General features: G+C 36.0%; 1 protein-coding gene across 2 annotated transcripts; it reads left to right on the plus strand.

The window, feature by feature from the left end:
* The first annotated feature begins 21,976 nt into the window (after positions 1-21,976).
* On the plus strand, positions 21,977-24,300 carry LOC145091775 (Prefoldin chaperone subunit family protein). Of its 2 annotated transcripts, none has more exons than XM_079029566.1 (7): positions 21,977-22,139; positions 22,887-22,988; positions 23,081-23,110; positions 23,230-23,331; positions 23,423-23,530; positions 23,816-23,870; positions 24,032-24,300. In XM_079029566.1, exons 2-7 carry the CDS (start codon positions 22,891-22,893, stop codon positions 24,074-24,076), a joined length of 438 nt encoding a protein of 145 aa, XP_078885692.1. In that variant the 5' UTR covers positions 21,977-22,139; positions 22,887-22,890; the 3' UTR covers positions 24,077-24,300. The 2 variants fall into 2 exon arrangements, with proteins under 2 accessions (XP_078885692.1, XP_078885691.1); XM_079029565.1 differs by having other exon boundaries at positions 21,979-22,139; positions 22,884-22,988.
* The last annotated feature ends 3,675 nt before the right edge of the window (positions 24,301-27,975 follow it).

The raw sequence follows: 27,975 nt of genomic DNA on the forward strand, positions 1-27,975 counted from the left end.
GGAAAGAAAAAGGGAATGAATAAATAAGACTAATCGGTGTGAGTAATTACGCACACCATGATGTGCCGTGAACACCATACCCTTTGGTTGATGGGTACTGCCCTAAGGCCACCGTAAAAAGAGACTATACAACACATTTTTTTTAATTATTATTAAATCATATATATATATATATATATATATATATATATATATATATATATATATATATATATTGTAAAAAATATATCAAAATTCATGGTTTTTGATCCCTTATAAATAGAGTATGACATTGATATATTATTTATACATATTTAAATATTAGAAATATGAGAGGGTGAGAGGTAGTGAGAGGTGACCATTCCTATAAGTTTTTGTTGGAGAAATTAGAGTTTATGTTGGAGATCTGGATACCCCTTGGATCGTGTGAACACTTTTCGAACTATATATTTTTACCCTATGCCTATGTTGCAAGAAATTCAGCATGGGATAATCCAAGATGACACTTACGAATCTAAGCACAGAAATCGTAAGCCATATTGCTAGAAGAATTTTATGTTCGTCTGAAGAAAAATAGAGCTAATAATTTTCGTGTGTATCTTCTCAAAGAGAAGAACCGTTTATTTATAATAAACGAGATTAGGGTTTACCTCTTAGGGTTGACCGTCATGGTTTACTTTGGAAGCATGTCAGGAAAATCTGGATTTTAATGAGGATTTTGGGTTTCCAAACTAACGAATTTCGTTAGTTTTATCATAACCACCCTCAAGAATTCGATTTTTCTATTGTGTTCCCATATGTAAAATTCGGAGAGGCAAACCTAGACCCCGCCAGGGGCTCTGCCCCTTGACCTCGCCAAAGAGGTGCTGCCCCTTTGGAAACCCCAGACCCAAGAGCACTGCACTCGGACCCCGAACTTGTCGTCGTACCGACTTCTAATTCGATCTTATACATGTGTGTACTCCGCACAAACTCATACATATATTAAAGTACTAGTATATAACCCGTGGGAACCACGGTGACAAAATTAATTAAACTTTCATGGTGAAAACTCAAAATTATTATTCAGTTATTTTAAATAAATTATTAATTACAAAGAATTCTTTTAGTTATATAAAATTATAATCGTTAATTTGAATAAATATATGAAATTATATCATCTTATAATTTTTATTAATTTTATTTTAATTTTTATTCTAATGTTATTAATTTAATTTAATTAGAGTGAGAAATTTAAAATTTGAAATTTGAAATTAAGAATCAATAAATTGACAAGTGACATGTATTAATTAGGAGGTTTAATAGGATGTCAATTGGAAAAAAAAAGAATAAAATATGTATTAATTAGGAGGCCTAATAGAATGACACATGTCAAAAGGAGATTAAAACTATTCTTTTATTATAATAGGGAGATAAATTATGAAGCCCTTTAGTTCACAAGTTAGTTCTAATTACATAAAATGACATGGTGACACTAAAATCACCAACAATTTGTGAGGTGAGGGGAGGGTGAGGGAAAAATGATGTGGTGCTAACGTGACAGGCCACAAGTGTGATAAAATTTGATATGAAATTCACCGGTCTAAGCATAAACTCTATCCACTCGCATACGGGCGGATTGGGAAGAAAAATAAAAAAGACGTCTTTTACCCTTAGCTCTCTATAGCTGGTTTGTTCTTTCAAGAGTAAATAGTCATTTGAAAGTAAAAGTCCACAATGCCATTTAATCAAGAATCCATAAAAGTATTGTACTAGGAACATGAGGGGCTAATCCGAGGATATCATGAATATATTTGTTGTTTGAATGTACAAGCTGAAATTTTCTAAAATCATAATATCAAGGTTTATGTAAATAATTAATTTGGTATATAAAAAACACAATACAGTTGGAATAGATGTCTTTTTTTTTTTTTTTTTTTTTTTTTTTTTTTTTTTGCAAAACCATAACAGTAAGACCTCTCAAGTATTTTTTTTTTCTTGCAATAGATGTTATTTTTATATATAAAAAGGATTAGTAGACATTAATAGAGTTACAATTATTTTATAAAGTGTATGAATTTAAAGAAAAAAAAGGCATACTAGCTCTGGTATACCAATTGGGGTCATATGGGGCAATGGTCCTGTTAAAAACTTGACTTAATGTATTAGTAGTTTGACCATGGTAGAATAACTTGAAAACTAATCTAAGTGTTATATTGCATTTGCATTTAGTTTTTTATTGCCAACTCTTATATGCTCATATGTAGGGATGTCAACGGGACGAGGATTGCATCCCCCCCGTCCCCGTCCTCGTCCCCACCTCCGAAATCTCTAGTCTTTCCACCCTCGTCCCCGCCCCCAAATTCCCCTTCTTATTCCCGTCCCCGTTCCCCCACCTCCGATTGATTTTAGACTACCTTATTTGGGCTAAAAGAAGTCCTTGTTTGGGATAAAAGAAACTATTTTTTGGTAACAAATAGTTATTTATCGCATAATTTCACATGTTACACATAACTTAAAAACATCTTTGTTGTTGAATTTTGGTTCGTAAAAATCATTCTATTGTTTATTATGTTTATATAATTAATATTTGTAAATATATAATTTATTAACCCCCCCAATAGGGGTTTCGGGACGGGACTGCCAACCCCTGCCTCCGCCCCCGAAATTAAAACAAGGGTTAACCTTGCCCCCACCCCCGTTCGTGTCCCCGATTTTTTTCAATAAATACCCCTTACGAGAAGGGGCCCCCACATGATCGAGGTTTTACGAGACTTTTTGACATTCCTACTCATATGTTACTTAATAATTTGAAAACTAACGCAGGTGAATTTAGTTGGTTTTTAAATTTTGGTTTTATACTTTTATTCAATGTTGAATTATTAAACATTATAAGTTTGGTATTTTAATAAGCTGGCGCGGATCTAACCTTTAACTCGTGGTATTTTTTTTTTGTTATTCTATGGTTTCTTTTGCATTTTTAATAAATTTAAAATCAATTATGAGATCATTTGTGTCACACCCCCGAACCAAGGATGACGGAAATATCCTGGGGTGGAGGACTTCATGTATAGTATCACAACAACGAGTATAATAGTGCTCAAAGTAAATACAACCATCATAAATATAATCGAAAAAGCTACACCATCGTATGTGTTTACATGTTTCAAATCAATTACACTATGATGACAAAATGAAATGTTTGACGATTTTACGTCCCATCCTCAAAAGCTGTTGATTTCCTGTTTCATTGATTTCCTGAGAATACAAGTAGTTTTGAAAGAGTGTCAACAATTAAGTTTGTGAGTTCATAAGCTTTTGGATGTAGAGTTTGAAAACCTTTGTTTGTAATGGTAACGTATGCTTCAAGAAAAATCTTTTATTTTCCTTATAAAAAGTTATGTAGCCTTAAATCCCAAGGCCGAGAGTATGTGCGTGCTTTGTACTTATAATGTTTATAATAGTGATGTGTTTCCAAAGAAAATCCAAAGTTTTCCTTATAAAAGTCATGTAGTCTTAAATCCCAAGACCGAGCATATGTGTGTGTTTTGTACTTATAACGTGTTTGTAGTTTTAAATAGATAAAACCCCTTTTTAAAGTAGAATTTTTCCTGTAAACTTGAAAGATTGTTAACTCCCTATGTGTGAAAATGTTCATATTCATAGACTGGTCCGAATTCGTTTATGAAATGATAGGCAGTTTTGTAAAAATCGCCATAAATTATAGAAAAATCTTATAGAGATGTGCAAGTAGTCATTTTAAATATATGAACCTGAACTATTTGCATATTAAACAGTTTTGAAATATATTAAGTCTAAGTTGGTCAAAACAGTCCGTGAATAGGACTCAACTTTTTTGATGAAAGCTGTTGTTTGAATTTAGTTAAGTTTTTGGTGTATTAACTTGTATTCCCCCCCCCCCCCCCCCTAAAACTTGAAGAAAACATGTAGCACCTGGTTCCTGGTACATAAAATTTATCTAAGTATTTTGCATTTTTGGCCTTGGACTCGGCGAGTTGTAGGCTCGACTCGCCGAGTGTAGACGGGTTTGGGAGCACGTTTAAGTTGGCGACTCAGCGAGTCCACATTTGGGACTCGGCGAGTCCCCGCTGTCTGAGGAAACCCTAAATTTCAAGGGTTTGCACCCTATTTAAACCAACCTTATGCGCCCCAACCTCGCCCCCTTCACCCTCAGAGCTCCCAACATCGTCCAAACCCTTATTCCTTGTGACATTGAAGTGCTTTGGTGTGTTTTCTGAAGATTTTGAGAGAAAAGAAGAGTAGATCAAGAAGAGAAGAAGGAGGTCAGGCATCCTTGTGGTATCTCAGTGATTTCCTTGAGGTATAACTCAGTTTCCCTCTGTTTTCATGTTTATATTCCTTTGTAGCTCCATTAAAGTCCTTCTTGAGCCATTTCCAAGCTTGATGACGAATTAGGGTTTGTAATAAGTTTATTAACCCTTAGATCTAGGCATGATTGAGCTCCAGGAGCTCAGGTCTACTGCCTTTATGGAGCCATATTGCATGAAAGCCCTAGATCTACTCTTTTAGTGCATTTTGAGCCCTAAAACCTTCATTGGTGTTTATTTACACGTAAAGTTGGAAACGTTACGTGTTAACCAGGCCCTAGAAACCCAGATCTATGTATTGCATGAGATGGATTCAAGCAAAATCGAATATTTAGTGTTTGCATGCGAAAGACTCGGCGAGTCGTTCATCGGACTCGGCGAGTTTGTCGCGAGTCCCCGAGTTTTCCCCTTTTTGTGTTTGCGGAGTGGAATGGTGAGTCATGGGTGTGACTCAGTGAGTCGGAAGCCAGACTCACCCAGGAAGGAACTCGGCGAGTCAATGCCCTGACTCGGCGAGTTCAAGGCAATCTTCTTGCCTCAAGAACAAACTCGGCGAGTTGTTCATACAACTCGGCGAGTCTCAGCATAGCATGTTCTTCGGATGAAGATGAACTCGGCGAGTTGTTCATAGAACTCGGCGAGTAGGATGAAGGACTATTGGACCTTGGATTAAAAGGAAAACTCATCGAGTCAATGCCTAACTCGACGAGTAGAGACGGGGTTATGGTCAGACAAAGGGATAGGGACTCCGCGAGTTGGCAGGCCAACTCGGCGAGTCGGGTCAACGGGAAGTTGACTTTGACTTTGACTCTTGGCTCGGTTAGGGGTAAATGGTCATTTTACCCTAAGGTCAATTAGCAGTATTTTGACTGGGTGTTTTGTGGGGATTTTAGCCGGAGGACTTCCGGGAGAGCAGCAGCAGAAGACAGTCAGTTCCCACGCAGATCAGCAGCTACCTTGAGGTAAGTTACCTTCCAGTAGCGGTGGGTCTACGACCACAATACCGGCCCACCAGTAGGAGTTGTACGTTAGATGATTGTCTTTGTGATATCATCTAGGTTTGCTACTACCTGATATGTTTATATGCTAGCATGATATATATATATATATATATATATATATATATATATATATATATATATATATATGATAGTAGTAGAGTTCGGCTGTTAAGACCGAAGGGTAGGTCAGACACCCCAGATATGTCTGACAGTATGTGATGATATGTTTATATGCTGGCATGATATGTTATATGTGATAGTGGTAGTAGGAGGGGAATAATCCCCAAGCCCGGTCGTTAGGACCGAAGGGTAGATCGGACACCCCATATATGTCTGATAATATGTTATGTTATGATATATGTGATAGTAGTAGTAGGGGGTGAAATAGTACCCGCGGATCGGTTGTTAGGACCGATGGGTAGTTAGCACCCCAGAATGGCTTGACATGGGTAGTCAGCACCCCAGAACGGCTTAACACGGGAAGGTCGGGCACCCCAGAATTTCCCGGCAGTATGTATGATATGTGATTGTATGGTATGTGGTATGATAGGCGAACTCACTAAGCTTCGTGCTTACAGTTTTCAGTTTTGGTTTCAGGTACCTCTTCTTCGAAGGGGAAGGAGCCGGCATAGTAGCGGCACATCACACACCCGCTTTGTATTCCGCACTATGAGACCTTCATGGGGATTTGTACTCTGACAATATTATGTTTTATAAAATGGTTTCCGGACAAGCAACATCTTTTATGAAATGATATGATCCGTGAATGTTTTATTCCTAATGTTTTGCAAAGTGTATGTTTTAAAAATGAAATTTTTGGCTCGTATTTTTGGGACGTTACAAAACATGAAAATTTAAGGGGTATGAACTCACCTTGAGTGATTCCTTAGGATGGATGTTGAAGAGAAGAAGTTTCCAAGTCAAGAACAATTAGGAGAAACTTGAAGATTTGAAGATCTAGTAACAAATTTGTTGATTATTGTGTAAGAAATCCATGATTTGGATGAAGGATTGTAGAATATTTAAACGTAGGATGAAGATACTTACTAAAAGTGGAGGAAAAGCTCAAGATCTTCCTGGGAATTTCGAATTCTGGAGAGAGAAAGTGAGAGAGAAATGTGTTATCTTTTGGTGTAAGAAAGGGCTTCTTGGAGGTGAGATAAAGAATTCCCAACCTTTGTTCAAGATAACTTGCGAGAGAAGGGTGTGAGGGGACAAGGAAGAGACTAGGGATGATGGGATTGGTGACATAAAGCATGAATAATGACATGGAGTGGGTTTGGGAGGTTGCGTGTGTCATAGATTTATGGAAAAGTCAACACCCCCCCTCAACATCGTATCCAATATATTTAATTCTTAGACAAAGATTTCCCTCAAAATGTGTTTAAATTATGAATATTTAGGGTCTTATATGTCAAAATATGAGTTTGGGTGAAAATCCCGCGTTAAAATCACGAAAAACGAGCTTAAAACGAAGTCGGTGTCGAAAACCGGGTCTTAGAAGCGAATCTGTGAAGGGTTCGGTTCATGCTGCTGGGTTCGGTCCAAGAGGCTTACTGGTGAAAGTGTCACATGGGAGGAGAAGGCGAAGCGAGCAGATGGAGCTTCGGTCCGAAGGGTCCGATCTGAACCGAAGGTATGTTCGGTCTGAGGAGACTCGCATGCGAAATAGACCAAAACTAGGAAGAAGCGAAATAGTCCAAACCCGAAGGTGACTGCGGTCCTTTAAGAGGCTTCGATTCCTTAAGGGCAGTTCGGTTCTTATTAGGGTTTCGGTTCTTATGGGAGGTTTCGGTCCTTAAGGGCTGTTTTTCCAGTTATCTTCCCGTTTTGAGTGATTTTTGACCAAGTTAAGGGCCAGGATGCCCCAAATGATTATAAAAAGTTCAGGGAGGTTATGAGAGAGATTTGGGAGAGATTTGAGAGAGATTTGAGATAGAGAGAGATATTGTGAGAGAGATTTAGAGGGACTTTGGTTGTGACCTGTGACATCCCCAATTTCACAGCCAGAAAAGACCGATTTGTTTATGCTTTGTTTTTAAAATCAGAGTAATCGTTTAAAGAAAACTGTTGCGGAATTTGTTCCCAAAACAAAATATGATAAAAATTTATCAAAGCATTTCTTAAAGAAAAGTATTTTCATTATATAACAAAATCTCGGGATGTCATGTTCCGATAAAGACACATAAGCATAAACAGAACTTACATTTATTTACACTGATGAGTTACATCTCCTTTAATCCCTCAGTAAAATATGTCTTCATATTGATACCTGTGATACAAAGAACACTGAGTGGGTCAGGCTTGGGAGTCTGGTGAGCATATAAGGTTTTCAGCCCACAATAATATAATAATTATATTTAATCAGCAAACAATCAACCCAATTACTCATCCCCATTATTTTCTTTATTTCTTAAGGTTTTACCCTAAGAGCCAACTATCCTTCATTCATTCATTCCTAAGCATTTACCTAAGGAATTGGCACGAAGTCCATTGCTACCAAAGTTTATCTATCAGGTACTAAATCCATAGCTATCAGGTGCTAACTCCATAGTCACCAAGGTTCACTTAACTAGCGCTAACTCCATAGTCGCCAAGGTTTACTCAACAAGCGCTAACTCCATAGTCGCCAAGGTTTACTCAACGTGCGCTAACTCCATAGTCGCCAAGGTTCATCAAATAGGCACGAAGTCACAATAGGCGCTAACTCCATAGCCACCAACTATCCCATCTACCCATGTTCTACCCAACATTTTTGTCACAACTAGGAATTTTGATACTTTGTAAACCCTTAACAAGGATAACATTGTAACTAAAACTTGAAAGCATGTATGGTGCTTATTCAATGACAACAAAATTTCCATCTAACACTCTATGCAAACATTCAAATAGTCAACAAAAGATTGGAAACCTTAAAAATCCCAGTTTAAGTCCATTTTGGACTAGGACTTCCTTATTGGGCCTAATGGGCCAATATGTTTCCAATTTGACTATTTTGGGCTTAGAACTCTTATATGGGATCTAATTGGACCTACTTCCATGAAACTTAACCTTTTGGGCCTTATAAGCCTAAAATGGACTAGTTAATCTTTAATGGACCTTATTGGGCCACAACAAATCCAATTAGCTTTAATGGACTCAAATCCATTCCTTTATGCTAGATTTGGGCTGTAAACACCTCTAAGGGCCCAATGGGCCGAAAACCATCAAAATGGGCCTCCTATTATTGGAACCAAGCATTAAAGGCCCACTCCATCTCTTTTCTCTCTCTTTCTCGGTCCAAGAGGAAAACAAAAAAAAGGGAATAATAAGGGTTGACTTTTATGTGCCACCTTCCTATTATACACTAAATAAACATGCATGGTCCAACATACATCCAAGACCAATCTCATGTTCCCATGCACTTATCTCTCTCTTCTCCTTTCTCCTCTTATTTCGGCCGAGACCATCACACACACACCCACACTCTTCCAAATTCTCTCAAACACTCACAAAAACACTCTTACATCTTCTCTCTAATTTTCAAGAATTAGAAGCATTCCAAGGAGGTTATTCCACAAAAATCATCATCTTAGGTAAGTTGATGCTTGGATCCATAATCTAGACTCTTTGTTTTATCAAAAATCTCTTCTTAACTCATATAAGCTCATGATCATCCTCCTAGAAACCTCTAAGATCGAAATCAACCCAAGAAAGTTTGTTAGGGCCGAAAATAGCATCAAACTCTCCCATCTCTTCTTCAAATCGAAATCAACAAGCAAAGGTGAGTTCATACCCCTCTATTTTCAGTTTTCATATGTTTTATGGGGGAGAATACAAGTAAAATGTGTAGATCTATGTGTATGTGTGATTTCATGTGTTTATATGGTAAATGTGTAACAAAAAGAATATAAATTCGAGATCTATGGCTCTAAGAGGAAGATAAATATGATCTAAGATGTATTAGACCAAAACAAGTCAAGAAAAATTACCCTCTAAGATTAAAGTATACATATTGCAACATAAAACTCACTTTTGGGCTAAAATTGTCAAACAAACAAAGTTGGGTTGAAAAATTGCTATTCATGGTTTTATCAAGGATTAAGAGAGTCAAAACAGTAAAAGTAAGTGTTTTTATGAATATCATACTCTTTTAAAGGTTAGAAATAAAATTTATGGCTTAATGGGCCAAATTTTGGGCTTTCCGGCCCAATGAGCCAAAACTTGTGAACGTTACAACTTTCAAGGGGTTGAAATGATAAACTTCTCAAAATAGGGGTAAAAGGGTGAATAAAAACTGATTCAGGGGTTAAAATGATGTATTTTCCAAACAAGGATCAAAATTGTAAACTTTTTGGATTTTGGGCCAAAATTGTAAAAATTGCGAAAATTTTGGGCTTAAACTGAAAGATTCTTTTCTGAAGGGGCTGAAACTGCCAAAGAGTAAATTTTGAACCAAAAACATCATTTAAACAAGTCTAGGGGGTCAAAATGTCAAAAAAATGGTTTAAGGGCCCAAAATGTTTTTTTTTTGTATAAAGGACAAAAATTATCAATTGTACTACAGAATGGCAGAAAGGGTTCAAACCAATATTTTTGAGTCAATTATTTTATTTTTAAGATATTTGAGTTAAAATAAAAATACCAAACTACAATTCATGAAAATGGAAAGATGAAAATACGTATAATTTCAAACATCGTTATAAATAACCGACCGGCCTTGTTGTAACGCCTGTGTTTCTGGGCTTGTCATTAATAGCAATATAATAGTCTAGGTTAACCTATGTAATCCATTTTGAAATAATAAGAATGTATTATTTGAGTATTATATGTTTTGTGTTTAGTTGTGTGGCTTAAATGAATTAAGAATAAAAATAAGCGTCAAAATGAAATACTAGATAAGCTCGATATCTTTGGATGATGTTGTAGTAGCTGAAACGAGGTTTCTGAATATATATATATATATATATATATATATATATATATATATATATATATATATATATATATATACAACGCCAAAATCCGAGTTATAACAAAGAAATTATGATATGTTGAAGTTTCGCGACAGAACCGTCACGACGCTCAATGACGTAAAAAGCGAAATTTACGTTAGAGCGATATTTAGCCTTTGTGATATAAACGAAAGTCGTAGAGTTTGTTAAACAAAGAGCGTGCATAAAAAGAACGCCCAAATCTAACTTCGTATGAGGAAGTTATGATTTTTCTAAGTTTCGACTTAGCAGTATGCAGCCCGAATACTCGATTTGAGGCCGAGCGGTTTTTAGCCGAAACAATCTAAACGAGAATCGAAGATCTCGTTAATAGTAGTGAAACGATAAAAAGATAGGTGAAAACGGACGGCGGATGAAGAAGTTATGAATCTATAACGGAGTTTTCCTGTCCCGGCCTACTAAAAATAAATAATAAAAATAAAGTCAAAATTAGCCGACGGAGTCTAAACGAAAATTGTAGAGCGTAGTCTCACCTACGTGGGGATATAAAGAACGTCGAAAACATAGTTCGTATGAGGAAGATATGAATTTTTGAAGTTTATTAAATAATTTCGGTATTTAATTTAAATATAAAATATCCGATATTATCCAAAAGGGGGGAGTCAGCGATCTTATCTGGGTTACGCCCAGCGTAACTAGGATTTACGCCTAACGTAAATCGAGGATCCAGCCCCTATAAAAGGAAGTCGAGTGCAGCCGATTCTTTTGCTCAATTTCTTTTCTCTCTCTCCCGTTTTGAATCGTTTTGCGTGCAACCTATACCTCGAAGCCCCGATATCATTCCCGAGCCCCGAAGCAAGTCCCGAAGCCCCGAAGATCCCGAGAAGTAGAGTTCCCGAGCTGAAGCTCTGCCCGCGAGGAGCCCGGTTTTTGTGAAGATCTTCTAGATCTACCGAAGAATACTACTTCTACAAGTCGTAGTGTTGTCCGATCATCTTCTAATCAAGTGAGTGTGTAGTTACTTTCTTCTAGCGCATAATTATGAAGTATTTGGTACGAAATACGTGTTATGTGTATATTTTGTTGATTATATGTGTGAATGTATATTCACTTTCTTCTATCTCATAGATATGATTTATTCTCTATGAAATACGTATTATGTGTGTGTGTGCCTCATCTGTTATGTGGAATATGTATTGATTGAACATGCTATATAGGTTTTAAACTATGTATAAAAATATATATTTTTATCTACTAATATGTTGGGTAGAACATGGGTAGATAGTTGATGTGTGATAAACAGATGAGAGGCATCGTTGTTGTTGTTGTTGATCTAGTTATTCAGCAGAGTATGGATAACGACCACAGACTCTTTCTAGACAGTCCTGTGGAACGCTAGCAGGCTCATAACCTGTAGGTGTTGTGAACGATGTGTTCACCGGTGTACTCTATCCCATCATGGTTGCCTTTAGGACATTTATTGCTAAGGAAGCCCCTTTGCAGTAATGTTCGTCCCAATGAAAATCCTAGATTAGGTCCCTTGTAATAGATGTTGTTTTAGGGTCGTAAAGTGAGGATAACGGGAATGGGTAATCGGGTTATTGTTGGTTGGTGAATTAAATATAATTATTTATAGTGGGTTGAAAACCCTATATGCTCACCAGGCTCCCAAGCCTGACCCACTTAGTTTATTTGTATTATAGGAAGTGGCTCAAGGGCATAAGATGGATGAATCATCAAGTTGTTTTGTTTACAAGTTTGTATATGTATATATTTGTTGAATGACTTGTAATGTTATCGTTTATGCTTTATGGTCTGTATCAGAACATGACATCCTGATTTTTTATTATGAAATGAAATTATATTTCTTTCTGAAATGTTTTGATAAAAGTCTATTTTATCATGTTTTGTTTTTGGGAACAAATTCCGCAACTCTTTTAAATCAAAAGGATTTACTCTGAAATTATTTTAAAAGCATAAATGAAACCGGTCTTTTCTGGCCGTGATTTTGGGGATGTCACACTTTTCACCGGTACGAAATTTATGATCACTCAATCAAACTTTCCAACAATTATACTATACCTAAAACAAGTAAACATTCAAATCTTTGGGCTTGAAAGTTCCAATCATGCTTGTTGGGCCTTTGTGACCCATTAACATGATTTTTGGGCCCAAGGGATAATAACAAATGTTATTGGGCCTTCTATGACCCAATTTCATATTTAAGGGACCCTCAATGGCTTTTAAGTGCTATTGGGCCTTAGTGGCCCATTAGCATTGCTAGTAAGGTCCAAGTAAATCAAATGCGAAATGGGTCAACGTGTCCTTCGTATACCCAATAGCCATAAATAATACGTGGGATTAGTAGGACCTTGTAATCCTCTTCTCCTCGTTTATTTGGCCTACCTTCAATTCAGTAAACATATGCAAGTCGTTAATCAATGGTAATCAAATTCATGTTAGATTTAGTGAGTAATAGCGGTCGGCACCTCTATGGGTCGTCTGTAGTCTGTAGTTATAATCATAGTCTCATGGAGGGATAGCGAGAGTTTGTGTATAGATCTATACGAGGGTGACTCCCCCACACCTCAGCTGTTCGCTACAGTTAGACTCGGCCAGTCTAGGGTGACAAAATCTTAAGATCAATTCTGGCGTTCGTTAGAATGCCAAGACAGACGAACTAGTCATTATCATGTATGGTTATAACGACTCACATAAACAAATCTAACACTATCCGAATAATCAGGGAAAAATCATAATCATTCGTCGTGACGGTATAACAATTTGATACAATTATATTTATTTTTATCGGAAAACATCGGGTTTTTCGAGGAAATCAACACCATTCATTTGTATTTTTTATTAACTATAATACAAAACCTTTCATTTATACACGCTTTGAAATCATTCCTGCATAAACCGATGGATCTTCACACTTTGGTATGAACAATTGTCTTTTTCAAAAAATAGCAAATTTTCTGGATTTTATAAACTATACACACATTTTCGAAACAACCATGCTTATGAACTCACCAACATTTCATATGTTGATGTTTTTCAAAATAACTTGTATTCTCTGGTAACAGGTAAGTCGAGGAGTAACACCGAGTATGTTAGGGTATTATGCTTTCGGAAAAACTATCAAACAATTTCTATTATGGATATGTAATGATTAAACAATGTACTTGATGTGAACAATGTCAGTTGTAATGTATTGATGCATGGTGATGTTTATGTTATGATTCATGTATATTCATTGTGATGATATTCAATTTAAGTCACGCAAGCCCTCAGATGTTTCCGCCGTCTGGTTCGAGGGTGTGACAATTTTCGTAGATACAAATACTTACACAATTTAAATCATTTAACACCTGTATAAAACATCAATTCTATGCCCATCTCAAATAGACAAACAATATATAAACACATAGCACATATTTCATAGCAAATACTTCGTATTTATATGTTAGAAGAAAGTGACTATACAGTCACATATATATAACAACAATATACTTAATACATTCAAACAATACTTGTATTATTATCGTGTTTATGAAAGAGACTATACACTCACTTGATTAGAAGATGATCGGACAACACTATAGCTTGTAGAAGTAGTATTCTTCGGTAAATCTTGAAAATCTTCACAAAAATTGGCTTCTCGTGGGCAGAGCTTCGGCTCGTGAATCTCACTTCTCGGGATCCTCGGGGCTTTGGAACTTGTTTCGGGGCTCGGGAATGATATCGGGGCTTCGAGATATTTCTTACACGCAAAACGATGCAAAAATGAAAGAGAGAGAGAAGAGTTTGAGAAAAAGAAATCAGCTGCCTTCGCATGTTATATATAGGGGTTGAACTTCGGGGTTACGCTGGGCGTAATTTCGGAGTACGCTGGGGGTACTCAGTACGCTGGGCGTACTAAGCCCTACACTGGGCGTACGCTTCGGATAAGACCGCTACGTTGCGAAGTCTTGGTGGAGCGACGTGGAAGAAGTTGGACCGAGCAAGGCAGCTGTACGCGGGGCGTACTCTTTGGATAAGACCAGCCTCGTCACTCCTTCGGATATTATCCGAATAAAAATAAATATATTTTAATTATTAAAAAATTCAGAAATTCATATCTTTCTCATACGAGCTCCGTTTTCGACGTTCTTTATATCCACGCGTAGGTGAGACTAAACTCTACAAATTTTGTTTAGACTTCGTCGGCTGATTTCGACTTTATTTTTTTATTATTTATTTTTAGTAGGCCGGAATAGGAAAACTCTGTTATAAATTCATAACTTATTCATCTGACGTCCATTTTCGTTTGTCTTTTCACCATTACACTACTATCAACGAGATCTTCGATTCTCATTTAGATTGTTTCGACTAAAAACCGCTCGATCTCAAATCGAGTATTCGGGCTGCACACCGCTAAGTAGAAACTTAAAAAAATCATAACTTCCTCATACGAAGTCAGATTTGGACGTTCTTTTTATGCACGCTCACGGTTAAATGAAATCTACGACTTTCGTTTAGATCTCTAAGGCTAAATATCACTCCAAAGTAAGTTTACTTTTTACGTCGCGCTGTGTTGTGTCGGTTCTGTCGCGAAACTTCAACATGTCATAACTTTTTCGTTATAACTCGGATTTCGGCGTTCTTTATATGTACATAATCCTTGTAACATATACTACAACTTAGTTAAGATTATTCCTTCAAAATAATCTTCCATCAAAAAGTCATTTTTGACGCTAATTGTCCTTAAATTGACTAGCTCTAATCCACGAGCGTTATATGACCTTTGCGAGTGTTTAACTTCGAAATGCAAGGTTTGTAAACCCCGCTTTGCCTTGCCATGAGCATTATACGCCCCCAAAGGGTATGTATTAATATTTTTATCGAGTAGTTCCATCACTTACCATGATTAGGGTTTGATTTTCTGAACACGTGAAAACTCAAAGTGATACTTTGCATTAAGATAATGTGTTATACAATACTAAGCACGATGTAAACCCTAATATACAAGGGTTAAATGAGTTGACCGGTTCGACTTGTTGACTTTATTTGATTTTGACTTGACTAGAAATTGACGGTTGTCACAATTTGTAACACCGTAAATTTTCAATCAAAATTTTCATTTTTAAATCACATAATTCTCATTAACACATTTCACAAAACCCCAAAGTGTCAAATTATCAAAAACACAAATCCATAATTGTTTGAATATAAATCCAGGATCCTTAAAACATAACTCCATCTCGTGTGTACAATCATGTTGGCGCCTTCCCGCGATCGTGAGAAGTACCTGAAACACATATCACATAACACGGTAAGCACGAAGTTTAGTGAGTTCCCCAAAATACCGCACACATCTCATTAGCGTCTCATGGATATATCTCAATAAAGACCCTCTGGTCAATGTGTCTCAGTGGAGACCCTCTGGTCCCACAACTCGGGTTGGACCCTCCGGTCCTAACTCAATGAAGCTCAAAATAATACACAACATAAATCACAAAGACATAATGCAAGATATCACAATACTAAATAATAGCATACAAGACCCTCCGGTCACACAAAGTTACCACTCATGGCAAGTATAGTGAGAAGACTCACCTCGTAAGCAAGCAAGTAAACCTCATACCCCTCGAACGGTCTAATCTCCGCTTACATGTCATAATCATCTCTAATTAACACTTATAACCACACCGCTAAATAAATCCGGTCAACCTCTCTCTCTCTAACCCTTGGAATGGGTAAAAGACGATTTTACCCCTCCATGGTCTCCATAATCCAAGTCTTGACCAAACCCTAAAAGTCAACAAAGAGTCAACACTCGATTCAACAGTCCCTGTTCAATAAACTCGGAGAGTGCACCTATGTGAATCGTTGAGTTCCTCATGTCCTCAGAAAAATTGGGAAAACTCCAACTCAACTCGTTGAGTTGTCTCATCAACTCGACGAGTTGTAGCGCATTCAGCCTATCAGGGAAAACCCTAACTGACTCGTCGAGTTGGCTCATGCACTCGTCGATCCCCTCTTGACCAATTCTCATTCAGTCGATTCTAAGCAGAAATAATTTCCCAAACTCTAGATCTAACTTCCCAATGCTGAAATACCACGTAAAGCTGCAAGCTTTACGTCCATGCATGGAACCTAGGGCTCGAAATGCTAAAACAAGCTCTATTATAGGGTTTAATGCATAAAGGCTTGCCTGTAGCTTGATAAAGCTTGGATCTTTGGGCTCAAGGGACCTCCTACAGTCCAAATTTGAGGTTTATGTGACAACCCAAAGTTATTCCGTTACATTACCCCGTTTCCGTTAACGGAATATTCCACGTTATAAAAGTTCCGTTAATTTGAGGTCGTAAAATAAATAAAGGTTTTATTTAGTTATATTCTATGTCGTTATTCGTCGTAATAAAATAAATAAAAACACTTAGATTACATTTCCATATTAATTTGGAAAAGTTAAATTTTATTAAGACCACTAAATCGGGTGCGACCAAAAGCCCCGTCTAACGGCAGTATCGGGTAGAATACCACTGAGCTCCAACACCAACCCATATATAAGGGGGAATGGACTTCATTCCACCCATTTTTCACTCTCTCTCTATACTCTCTCTCATAAAGCCCAATTTCGTCTCAAATCCGCAACCAAACGCCTCTAAATCGTAAGTCTCCTTACCCTAACTTATTCTAAACATCTTGGCTTGTGATTATACCCCAAAAATCGACCTTATAAGCTGTTAAATTGGAGTTTACAGCCTAAGAGCCTCCTTAGGCCGTAAACCCCTAAAAAGAGGCCAAAATGACCCAAATTTGTCCCTAAAAGCTTGGAAACTAATTGGGGATTTAGCCTAGGAGTGTTTGCACCTTAAAACAATCAATTTTGGGGCATAAAAGAGGGTTTACGGCCCAAGCACATGCTTAGGCCGTAAACACCCTCTAAACTTGTAAAATCAAGTTCCAAACACTCCCAAACCACCCTTAGGCTTAATACATAAATTAGGGGCTTGCTATTTCGGGTTTGGAACATTTAAACACATATATTTGAGGGGTGAAATGGAGTTTACGGCCCAAGCATATACTTAGGCCGTAAACACCTCCAAACCATGTCAAATGGTAGTTTTAATCCCCCCAAATGGCCTTATACTTCATTATAAATTACTAGGATTGAAATAAGGGCCTTAAACTCCCATAAAATCAAGGGATAGGAGTTCGCGGCCGTGAACTCCCATAGGGGTAGTTCATGGGCTGTAAACTCCCATATGGTCCCTTTAAACACCTTAAATCCACTTATACAATTTAGATTTGGACCTAGCAAAATTCCACGTTCAAGATAAAGCCTTTAAACATCCTAGAAACCCCTCACCATGAGTTTACGGTCGTAAACTCATGGGGAGTTGTCCCAGGGCCGTAAAAACTATAAGGAGAGTTTACTCTTGGAGAGTAAACTCCATTCCTAAGCCATTCAAGCCCTTAAATGTTACCCGGGACACCCCTAACCCTTAACCAAAGTGTTTTCCGCTCTTAGGGTGCGTATACTTGTTTAATTAGTATTAAATGTACTAATTGTATGTGAACATATGTTATCATATGTTAAATAGGTCACTAAGTGTGTCCAAGTCTTTACTTGACACCGAGCACCCAACCGACACCTTCGTCGGATCCACTTACACCAGGTGAGTTCATACCCCTGAATGAACCTTTTAAATGTTTTTACATGTTTTATAGGGGGGAATACAAGTTAAACATTCCAGTTATCATATCAATCACATGTGATTGATAACTCGCATGCACAAGGATTTACCACACTGTAAACTGTTTTACCAAGTAGGAAACTATAAATGGTTTTCTAAAATGTTTTTACTTGTTCAAAAACTCTTACTTATACTGTTTTATCAAAGTTCATTTTAAACTGGTTTATGAAAGGTTTCCAAAGAATTTCTAAAGGTTTTCAAACTTATTTTACCAAAGAATACCAAGTTGTGATTTTCTTAAGTATAAAGGTTTTTCCAAGGTTTTCATCAAAGTTCTCTTTCATGCCGTATACTCTTACTTGTTAGATACTGTTGCTTAGCTTTTACTTAGTTTAAACTCCTACTTGATAACATTTCCACTTCGTGATACACTTATATTTGGTAACGCTTATACTTTACGATTCGATTATTCACACTGTTCGCTTATACTTTACAATTCGGTTATTCACACTGTTCGTTTACACTTCACGATTCGGTTATTCCACACTGCTCATTTACACTTCACAATTCGATTATTCCACATTGTTCGTTCATACTTCACGATTCAGTTATTCCACACTGTTCGGTTATACCTCACGATTCGCTTATACATCACGATTCGGTTATACTTCACGATACGTTTCCACTGGTTAAACACTCAGACGTAGTTAGATGTATGTCTGTGCTTGTATAGATGCATATAAATAATGATTAAAGGACTTAGGAAGGCTTGTCCGCCCTATTTCCTTTTCTTCGTTGAGATGTGGTCTGGTGGGATCGGATGGCCGTCCAAAGGTCGTTTGATTCATTAGTTATATATTATGTATGCAAGCATAGACATATAGGTTTACATTAGTCAGTTCAGTTATGAGTCTCTACCTCTAGTTCAACACTTATATTGGAAACCCACTACCCACTATTTGGGATGCATCTTCGGGACACAGCCTTCTCCGTCGTCTAGTTGGTAACCAGAGTCTCCTGTAGGGAGAGCGGACATTGTGTGTATAGATCTATACAGGATTGACACCCCCGCACCCTGACTGCTAGCTACAGTCCACGGCCTACCAAGCCAAGGGGTGATAAATGTCATATTTTATATAGACGCTTGCAGGGCGTCAGGTACTCTAGTATCGGTTAGTATGGTTACGAGTATCCTAGGTTACCTTATAATTCATGGCCTTAAGGTAACGGTATTTTACACTGTATTTTACACTGTATGCTGGAAACCCACTCTCAGAGTCACACTGTTTTTAGACCTTGCTAGCTGTATCTTTCATTTGATACTGTCTGGGGTCTGTATTCTCTGTTTTTAGACCTTACTAGCTGTATCTTTCATTTGATACTGTCTGGGGTCTGTATTCTCTGTTTAGACCTTGCCAGCTGTACCTTTCATTTGGTACTGTCTAGGGTCAGTGTCTCCCTTTGTTAGACTGAGCCAGGCGTGTCGTTCGTCCGATACTTTCCTGGAGTCTATGATTCCTTTTGCCTTAGTCAGCAGTCTTCACTGCTGAGGCACATGTTATTTCCATGAGTTCTCTTGCTTTCTTTAATAATCAAATTCTGTATTTTGATAATGATAGCGATTAAGGGAAAACTACTTTTTACCACATAACTCCGTCCAATCTTGGTAGAAGACTGCTTTTATTAAAGAAAATATAGGATTTTCTGGAAAAGACACTAATTTAATGGATACTCTAAAACTACCACTTTTATTAAAGTTATTTGAATAAAATGACACTAAATACTTATGAACTCACCAGCATTTGTAAAAATGCTGATACTCGCTTTTCAAATAACTTGTATTCTCAGGTCAGCATTAGACAGATACATCCCCGGAGCTTCTGACGAAGACAGTTTAGTACCAAGCTGCACCTATTATTATTACCTGTATTACTTTGATGTATTGTAATGTAAACCATGTAAAACTATTACTATTAATGCAATGGTTGTTGTACTTTGATTACTATAATGCATGTGTTATGATACTTGACATGACGTCATCCACCCCAGAATTTTTCCGCCGTTCTGGTTTTGGGGTGTGACAGTTTAAATCTCATAACATGCTCAAATGACCCAATAACCAAAAGATGGATGAGAGAAAACCCTAAAACTCCCTAGAATGAGATCTAACAAAAGAAATGGTCAAGATAACAACTTTTACCTCCAAACAGAAGCTAACCACCGAAGAACACCAGATCCAAAAGCTTATTATTGTCCAAGGTCTCTTGCTCTTCAACTCTCCTCCAAGAATGCACTAAAACCCACAATATTAGCCTCTCTTTCTCTCACACAAGGTTACAACTCGATTAGGGTTTCTCACAGTGTAGTAGGGTGACAAGGGTGGCATAAATGAGGGCTTAAGGTCCTTTAAATAGGACACAAACCCGAAAAATTAGGGTTTCCTCACACAACTCATACTCGTTGAGTAGACTCTAAAAATCCCGCGACCATAATAGTCTCTACTCGGCGAGTTGGTGCTCCACAACTCGTCGAGTTGCCCTGTCAAAAATAAATAAAATAATCAAATGTCATACCTGGGAGTCGGGATGTTACATCATTCGTTTTTTCTAGTTTTTAAAACCGGTCAAAACAACTGAACCATCAAACCAATTAAATGATTAAAACATTACATTAATGATTAAATGTTTAATTTTCTTGTGTAATGGCTAACTTGGAAATATTTACCATGTAAAAAGTTTGGTAGCCTTTTTGAACATTAAACATATTTCCTATTTAAAATATTATTTATTGTTTTTCAAATATAAATTAAAATAAGAGGTTGTTTAGTAGTTTCTCAATGACTCCGTGAAGAGGTTATCAAGGCTATGAAAAAAAATCTTAATTTTCCGTCTTGTTGGGTCGAATATTAAGTTGAGAAAATTATAAATTTAGCAGAAAATGTTAATTACTTTGTGGAAAATAGATAAAAAAACCAAAATTGTATTTTTAGCCATCAATTTCACAGATGGACTGCCTATGTTCGCAGATCGACTAGTCCATCTGCGAACGTACAAGCCGCTAAAGCACAACCCGTGCTTCAGCGACTTGTACATTTGCAGATAGACTAGTTCATCTGCGAACATATCAATCCATCTGCGAAAATAAACCTAGCCTACTATAAAAACACAATTTTTTTGTTCATTTTTCACTCATTTTGTTGGAAAACTCTTTGGGAAACGATTTTCTTAACCCATATGCGATTATGAACGATTTCATAAACAATCCCGATAATATGGTAACAATTAAACTGAAAATTTTTTAGAGAGGTTTTAAAAAAAATTCCAAAGAAATAACAACTAAATTGATAATTTTTACAAAAGTTTATATATATATTGGCCTTAGTCCATATGTGATTTTATGGGGGAAATAAAGTTTTTATATAGCGAAAGAAAAAGCTATCTACGAACGTATAAGTGACTAAAACACATTTATACTTTAACCACTTGTGTTCACAATAGCTTGCCAAAATTGCAATAAGCATAATTCATCTACGATTTTAATGGCTAAAAATGAATTTTGATTTTTTTTTGCCGGTAAATAATTAACATTTCTCTAAACTTGTAATTTTCTATGTTAATGAAAGAAATCTTATTTGCCCTTACGCCTTGTTCCCGAGTTCTACTTAAGGAGAGAAATGAGAGGATACGGAGGGAAAGTGAGGGGTGTCGAATGAAAATCGTGTTCCCGAGTTTCATTAATGGAAGGAAAGTGAGGGGAGGGGAAGGATTTTGGAGTCATATTTTCCTTCCAAATTTTCCTCCCAAATTGGGCGGATTTGGGAAGAAAGTGAGGGGAAGGAAAATTTTATGCTTTATTTGCTTTTTCCTCCTAATTCGGGAACACAAAAACTTAAAATTTTCTTTCCATTTCCTTTCATTTCCTTCGAACTCGGGAACACGGAATAATGAATATTTTCCTTTACCTCCCTTTCTTTCCGTCAAAATTTTCCTTCATTTTCTTTTAATGAATTTAAAAAAAAAAAAAAACTCGGGAACAACGCGTTACCGACCGCGTCCTTTCTTTTCTTCACGCAGCCATCCAAGAAAACACAACGTCCATCTCTTCTCTCCGTCATCGAACTCCTTGAGCGAACCCCAACTCCACTCACAGCCATTCCAGTGCTTTCCTCCGCCAGCGCCGCCACTCCAACGCCTTCCTCCGCCAGCGCCACCGGTAAGCTTTTCTTTTCAAGCTTTGAAATCGACTTCCATGGAACCATCTTAGAATGAACGTTTTCCATGGAACCATATCTGAATGAACCTTTTTTTTTTTCTCCATCTCCGAAGTCGATTTCCATGGAACCATCTTGGAAATCGATTTCCAAACTGCCCCTGTAATATTTATGCTGATTTTTCGATGGGGTCTTTATACTGATTTCCAAACAGCCCGTGATGCTTTGATTTCAAAATCTTTTTTTGTTAATTTGATGTTGGGGATTAGTGGAAAGAATGTTTTACAGTACATTTACATGGATGATGGAGCCTTTTGATGATGAAGGTTTACCTTTTATTACATTACATCTACTGCAACCCCTAAAGTCGACCATGGTTTAGATATTTGTATGAAAAAGTCGATGGTAGTTTATCAGCTCTCGCTTCTTTCCCTTCAATTTTTTTTCTTTCTTTATCTAATTTCAAGTCCGTTGTAGTTTATCAGTACAAGAGCTATTTTTTCAACATGTTTGTACTTTACTTGCATATGAACCATTTGATGAAATGCTTAAATGAAATCCTCTTTTGATAAAACTCATAAAAGTAATAAAGGATCAGGCTCTAATGATCTCTCGTTAAAGTGATGTATGTGCACCTCTTATTGGCACATTTGAAGAGATGAATATGTATTAATCTTTCGTTGTAATATGGATTATTCACACCTATAGATAAGTTGATTTTTTTTGCCATATCTTAATTTGGTTAGAAGCTAAATGGATAAAGATAGACTCACGGAAGAAAAAATAAAAAGATTTGAGGAATTTGTTGATCGCCGCTTGAAACCTGACCTTGTTCGAGCCATTGGTGAAAGGTACAAAGTTTCTGATTTCAAGCCTTCTTAATAATACACATATTCAGGAGTTAGTATGATAAACCCTAATTTGATTTCTATTGATATTGCAGGGACAAAGTTTTTGAGCAACAAAAAGTCTTGTATCCTTCACTTTCTTGCTTCTAAAACAACTGAATTCACTTTCTCTAAAATCATTGCACAAGCACGTGATAATTTATCTAATTTGTGAGATTTCACTTGACACCATTTATTTGTATAGCTCAGATCTTAGAAGAAATCTGGAGAGTCTTGAAAAGAATAGTGTAACAAGTCTCAGGTCAATGGTCAATCTTGGGTCTGAAGTATACGCACAAGCTGATGTGTACGTATTCCATAACTTATTAAATCTGATTTTAGTTGATAGTTGATAGACATTACTTCAAGTTTATGCTAAAAACTGTTGATGTATGCAGACCTGATACACGCCACATATTTGTAGATGTTGGCCTTGGATTTCATGTAGAGCTCACTTGGTCTGAGGCTTTAAAGATCATCCCAGCTAGAGAAGAAAAGTTTGCTAGGTTTTATTTTAAAAAAAAAAAAACAAAAAAAAGAAAATTCAATTTTGTGTTTTTATCTTCTCTAATGTATTGCGATTTTAGAGAAATTAAATATCCTCCTATTTTTTGTTCCTACATATCCTCCTAACCAATGAAATGGTGACATGTGTAATATTTAATGATCATTTAATGAGATTTAAGGATATTTTAGGATACTAATAGGACACATGTCATCATTTAAATGTGTAGGAGGATTGGTAGGATCAATAGGTAGGAGGATATTTAATTTCTTGCGATTTTATGTAGGCAAATTGAGGAATACACTCGTCTCATTGCACAAATCAAAGCTCAAATTAAGATGGTAAGTTTTTCTTGTGAACCCATTTAAGCTCCAAAAAAAGTTTACTGTTAAGCACAACCTAACTAGACCCTAAAACAAGGGTCACTATAATTACAATTATGCCATTCCAGTAGAAATATTTGAACCATTTTGTTGAATGATACTTGTTTTGGTTACTGTAGGTTTCACAAGGTATACGAGAGTTGCTACAACTGCCAGCTGAATGACTTCACAAAGTTAAGAAATTAATCTGTAATATATTATTAGTGTCAAAGAGAAGGCATAAAAAAAATTCCAAATTGTTTTAAATCAGAATTGCTTATTTTTTCTAGAGAGAATGAAAGTTAAAGGTTAGGGGTTACATAGCTTTTGTAAGAGTTGTTGAAACTTGAAAATGCGTGTGAAGTTGTGATTTTGTGATTGCCAAATTTGAATCTAATTTAAGATGTTATGAGGATGTTACGGGAGTGGTCCCTGTGGTTTCAAAATCAAGTACGGTTGGCCCCGTCTTTGCTAAATCTATTTTTTGGCGTGTGAAACTTTTTAATATGACAAATCTACCCTTGGACCAAAACTGAAAAAGAAGTTACACCAAATGGACCATCTATTGTTAATAAATAAAAAATCCATTTTGCTACATGTTAATTTCTCATGAGTTTTTATACTTGTATTTTATGATATTAAGTGTAAAAAACGTGTATCACATGAGTTTATTTAAAAGAAAAATTAAATATGAAATTCTAAACATTTAAAAGTTTAAATTTATAAGAAAATTAGAAAATATTGAATTATTAAAATTAATGTGTATTTTTTTTTAAAATTTAAACAAATAATTTAGATAAATAAACAAAGGAAACCAATATGGTTTTAATTTATAGATTCTAAAATTAAAAAGAAAGTCAATTAATAAAATTGATATGTATTTATTATTACATTTATTATAATTATTACATTAAATATTATGTGGAATTTGATAAAATGAAAAAAATCACAAAATGTCATGTGAAAAAAATTTAATTGAAAATAACCACAAAATGACATGTGGCTAAATCATTGAGAGTGTAACATGTGGTAAAACGATTTTCATTTATTAGAGTAGATTAGTTTATAATCCGTGGAAACCACGGTTACAAAATTAAATGTTTATAGTATAAACTCAAAATTATTAATTAATTATTTTAAATAAATTATTAATTAAGAGAACTTTTTTAGTTATATAAATTTTAATCATTGATTTAAATAAATATGTGAAATTATATCATTTTATAATTTGTATTAATTTTATTTTAAATTTTATTCTAATGTTATTAAATTATTGTAATTGGAATGGAAAATTTAAAATTTGAAATTTGAAATGGAGTTAACAAGTAACATGCATTAATTAAGAGACATCATAGTGTGACACGTGGCAAAAGGAGAATAAAATATGCATTAATTAGGAGACCTAACACAATGACACATGTCAAAAAAGAATAAAACTATTATTTTATTAGAATAGGGAGATTTTTAAAATAAATAATATCCACATGTTAATTTCTGATTTTTTCAATTTTTAAAATTAAAAAATCACATAATAGTTATACTTATATATGTAAACTATTAAATGTAATAAATATGATAGTAAATTGCAATTAATAACTTTCTTACTTCTTATTTCGAAATTTTATTTTAAAAAATACTTATTGTTTATATTTTGTTATTTAATATCTTTTTATTCAATCCATGTAATACACGGGTTTTACACCTAGTTTTGTGTAATATATCAATAACATTAGAAAAAAGGGTAATTGCAGAAACGGTCCTTGTGGTTTAGTCGGTTTCGCATGTTTACTCAAACCTTTGAAAAATTGATAGATTATGTCTTTGTGGTTTCTAAAACTTGTATTATTGGTCTGTGGTCTGTTAAATCCAACTGTTGGCCAGTTAACTTTTATAACTTGACTATTTTGCCCTTTTACATGTATTATTTCACATAAATAATTAAATTAGAATACAAACAAAACCCATTTCATTACCTCCATAACACTTTGCCTACCCTGCCCATCCATTACCTACCACTCCCTTGCCTCCCTCCAGTTTTAAGTTACCATCAAACTTCGATCAATCTTCTCTGGTAGAATGAAAAACTGATAGAAACTAGATATATCTGCTCAAATTTTTCTCATGGTCCATGTGGCAGTATCGATTCATGAACGGGTAACCAAAGTGGTGACCTTTATAAAACTATCATGAATAAACAGTATCGATTCAAGAACGGGTAACCAAAGTGGTGACCTTTATAAAACTATCATGAATAAACACAAGAAACATGAGTAAATGAGTATCAAACTGACGACATGTGTAAAACATTCATTCAGTAAGAAATTTTGCTTACTATAAGAAAAAAGACCTCGTGATGTATTGGTGTTAATATGAACTTCAAATTCATAGCCTAAAAATTGAAATATGAGAAAAGAAAGTTGAAAATTACATAAGAACATTGAAGTAATTTAACTCCGATTCTGACTATGCATAAACATCGTCCAATTATCAATCTCATCTCCTTGTTCATTTTACACCTGATAACATGCCCTAGCCAGTACGAAATTGCTGAGCCTAGCTCAGAAGGTTGGCGCGCTCGACGGACCAAGCCCGGTGGGCTTAACGCCCTCCAGCGCCCCTAAGAGCAGGGCACTCTAGCAAAAGAATAAGCGTCCACAAGAGATGTCCTCGTGAGAGGCTCACGCCCGCTAATGACGCCCTCAACTCCAAGACAAATGATACGGTCAAGCGACAAAGCAAGGGATCAGGGCATTATCGACAAGACCAATGGCAACGTTCTGACAGATAAAGGAGCACGACCATCCAATCAGCGCCCCAGATCTTGTCGGCCCAGGTGATTCTGTCTCGTACGGACGAGCATGATCGCTGAGTATAAAAAGGGAACGTTCACGACCAAGGAAGGTAAGTCGTCTTCACCAAGTAACACCTAAATACACTCACTCAACTCTACTGACTTAACCGTCAGAGCGTCTTTCCAGGAGCCTCCTCCCGGGAAACGGCTGACAGCCTTCTTTCTCTGTGATCTTGCAGGAGCAGCTCAAGAACTGTTGCCAGAATTTAGCGAGCACCAGGACAAGGTCGCATCAACACCCATTACACTTTCATCCAAAACTTTTCCCTACTCACTTCATCTCTCCTCTAAAACTCTCAAAGTCTCTACCACTATCAAAATCCATATTACTTTGATATGAGAGATTTTGGAAATCGTCATTCGGATTTGATAGAACTAGAATCCATCGTGCATCCTTATCGATGGAATCAATTTATGCTTTGAGAAAGAATCTTGGAGTTTTTGTAAAAGAAACCCTATAAAATTGAGTCATCCATAATCAAACTAAAACAATTGATCTTGCAAAAGAACTTGCAAATTAGAGTCGTCCAGGTTCTCACAAACCATTCTCCATTGCACCCATCCTTTACCGATACAAAACAAACCCTTATTTGAGGCAAAATCCAAATCAGATGACAATTTTGGCTCATCAACAATGAGGATATGATATCCATAGATGGTTTAGGGTTGATTTTATTATTTGGTTCTTCTAGTGGGATGAAACATGACGGGGACAGAGGAGGATGGAAAATGATGTCGATGGTGTTAATGATGATGCTCACATGATAGCGATGAGGTCTAGGCGAAGCGATGAAATTGGTTTTATTTGTATTATAATTTAATTATTTATATGAAATAATACATGAATAAAAAAATCAGATAATGGAAAAAGAGTCAAGTTAGAGAAGTTAATTAGCCAATAGTGCAAGAAAACGCAGAGACATAATCTATCAACTTTTCAAAGGTTGGCCGAACATGTGAATCTGACTAAATCAAAATGACAATTTCTGTAATTTACTCTTAAAAATATGTTTTTTATAAAAGAAATTTTCGAAAAACCCACTGCTTTTTTGTATATCAGTATGGATGTCTATGAGAAAAGAATAAAAATTATAACGTTGTATTTAGTTTTTTTATCGATAAAAGATTAGTTATAAAAATTAAAAAACCGAAAAACGAAAGCCAGTTTTTTGTTATTATTGTGCATGCTTACAAACCATAAGTTATAAAATTATATGAATAAGATTGTTTCCT

The sequence above is a fragment of the Lactuca serriola genome, chromosome 3 (genome assembly GCF_051521515.1).
Source record: "Lactuca serriola cultivar US96UC23 chromosome 3, Lser_US96UC23_V15, whole genome shotgun sequence".
In the NCBI taxonomy this organism is placed as follows: Eukaryota; Viridiplantae; Streptophyta; class Magnoliopsida; order Asterales; family Asteraceae; genus Lactuca; species Lactuca serriola.

Coding starts and splice junctions, on each gene's coding strand:
- LOC145091775 (XM_079029566.1), top strand. CDS start 22,891: ATGGATAAAGATAGACTCACGGAAGAAAAAATAAAAAGATTTGAGGAA. Junction 22,989..23,080: donor GTTCGAGCCATTGGTGAAAG/GTACAAAGTTTC, acceptor TTGATATTGCAG/GGACAAAGTTTTTGAGCAAC. Junction 23,332..23,422: donor GTATACGCACAAGCTGATGT/GTACGTATTCCA, acceptor TGATGTATGCAG/ACCTGATACACGCCACATAT.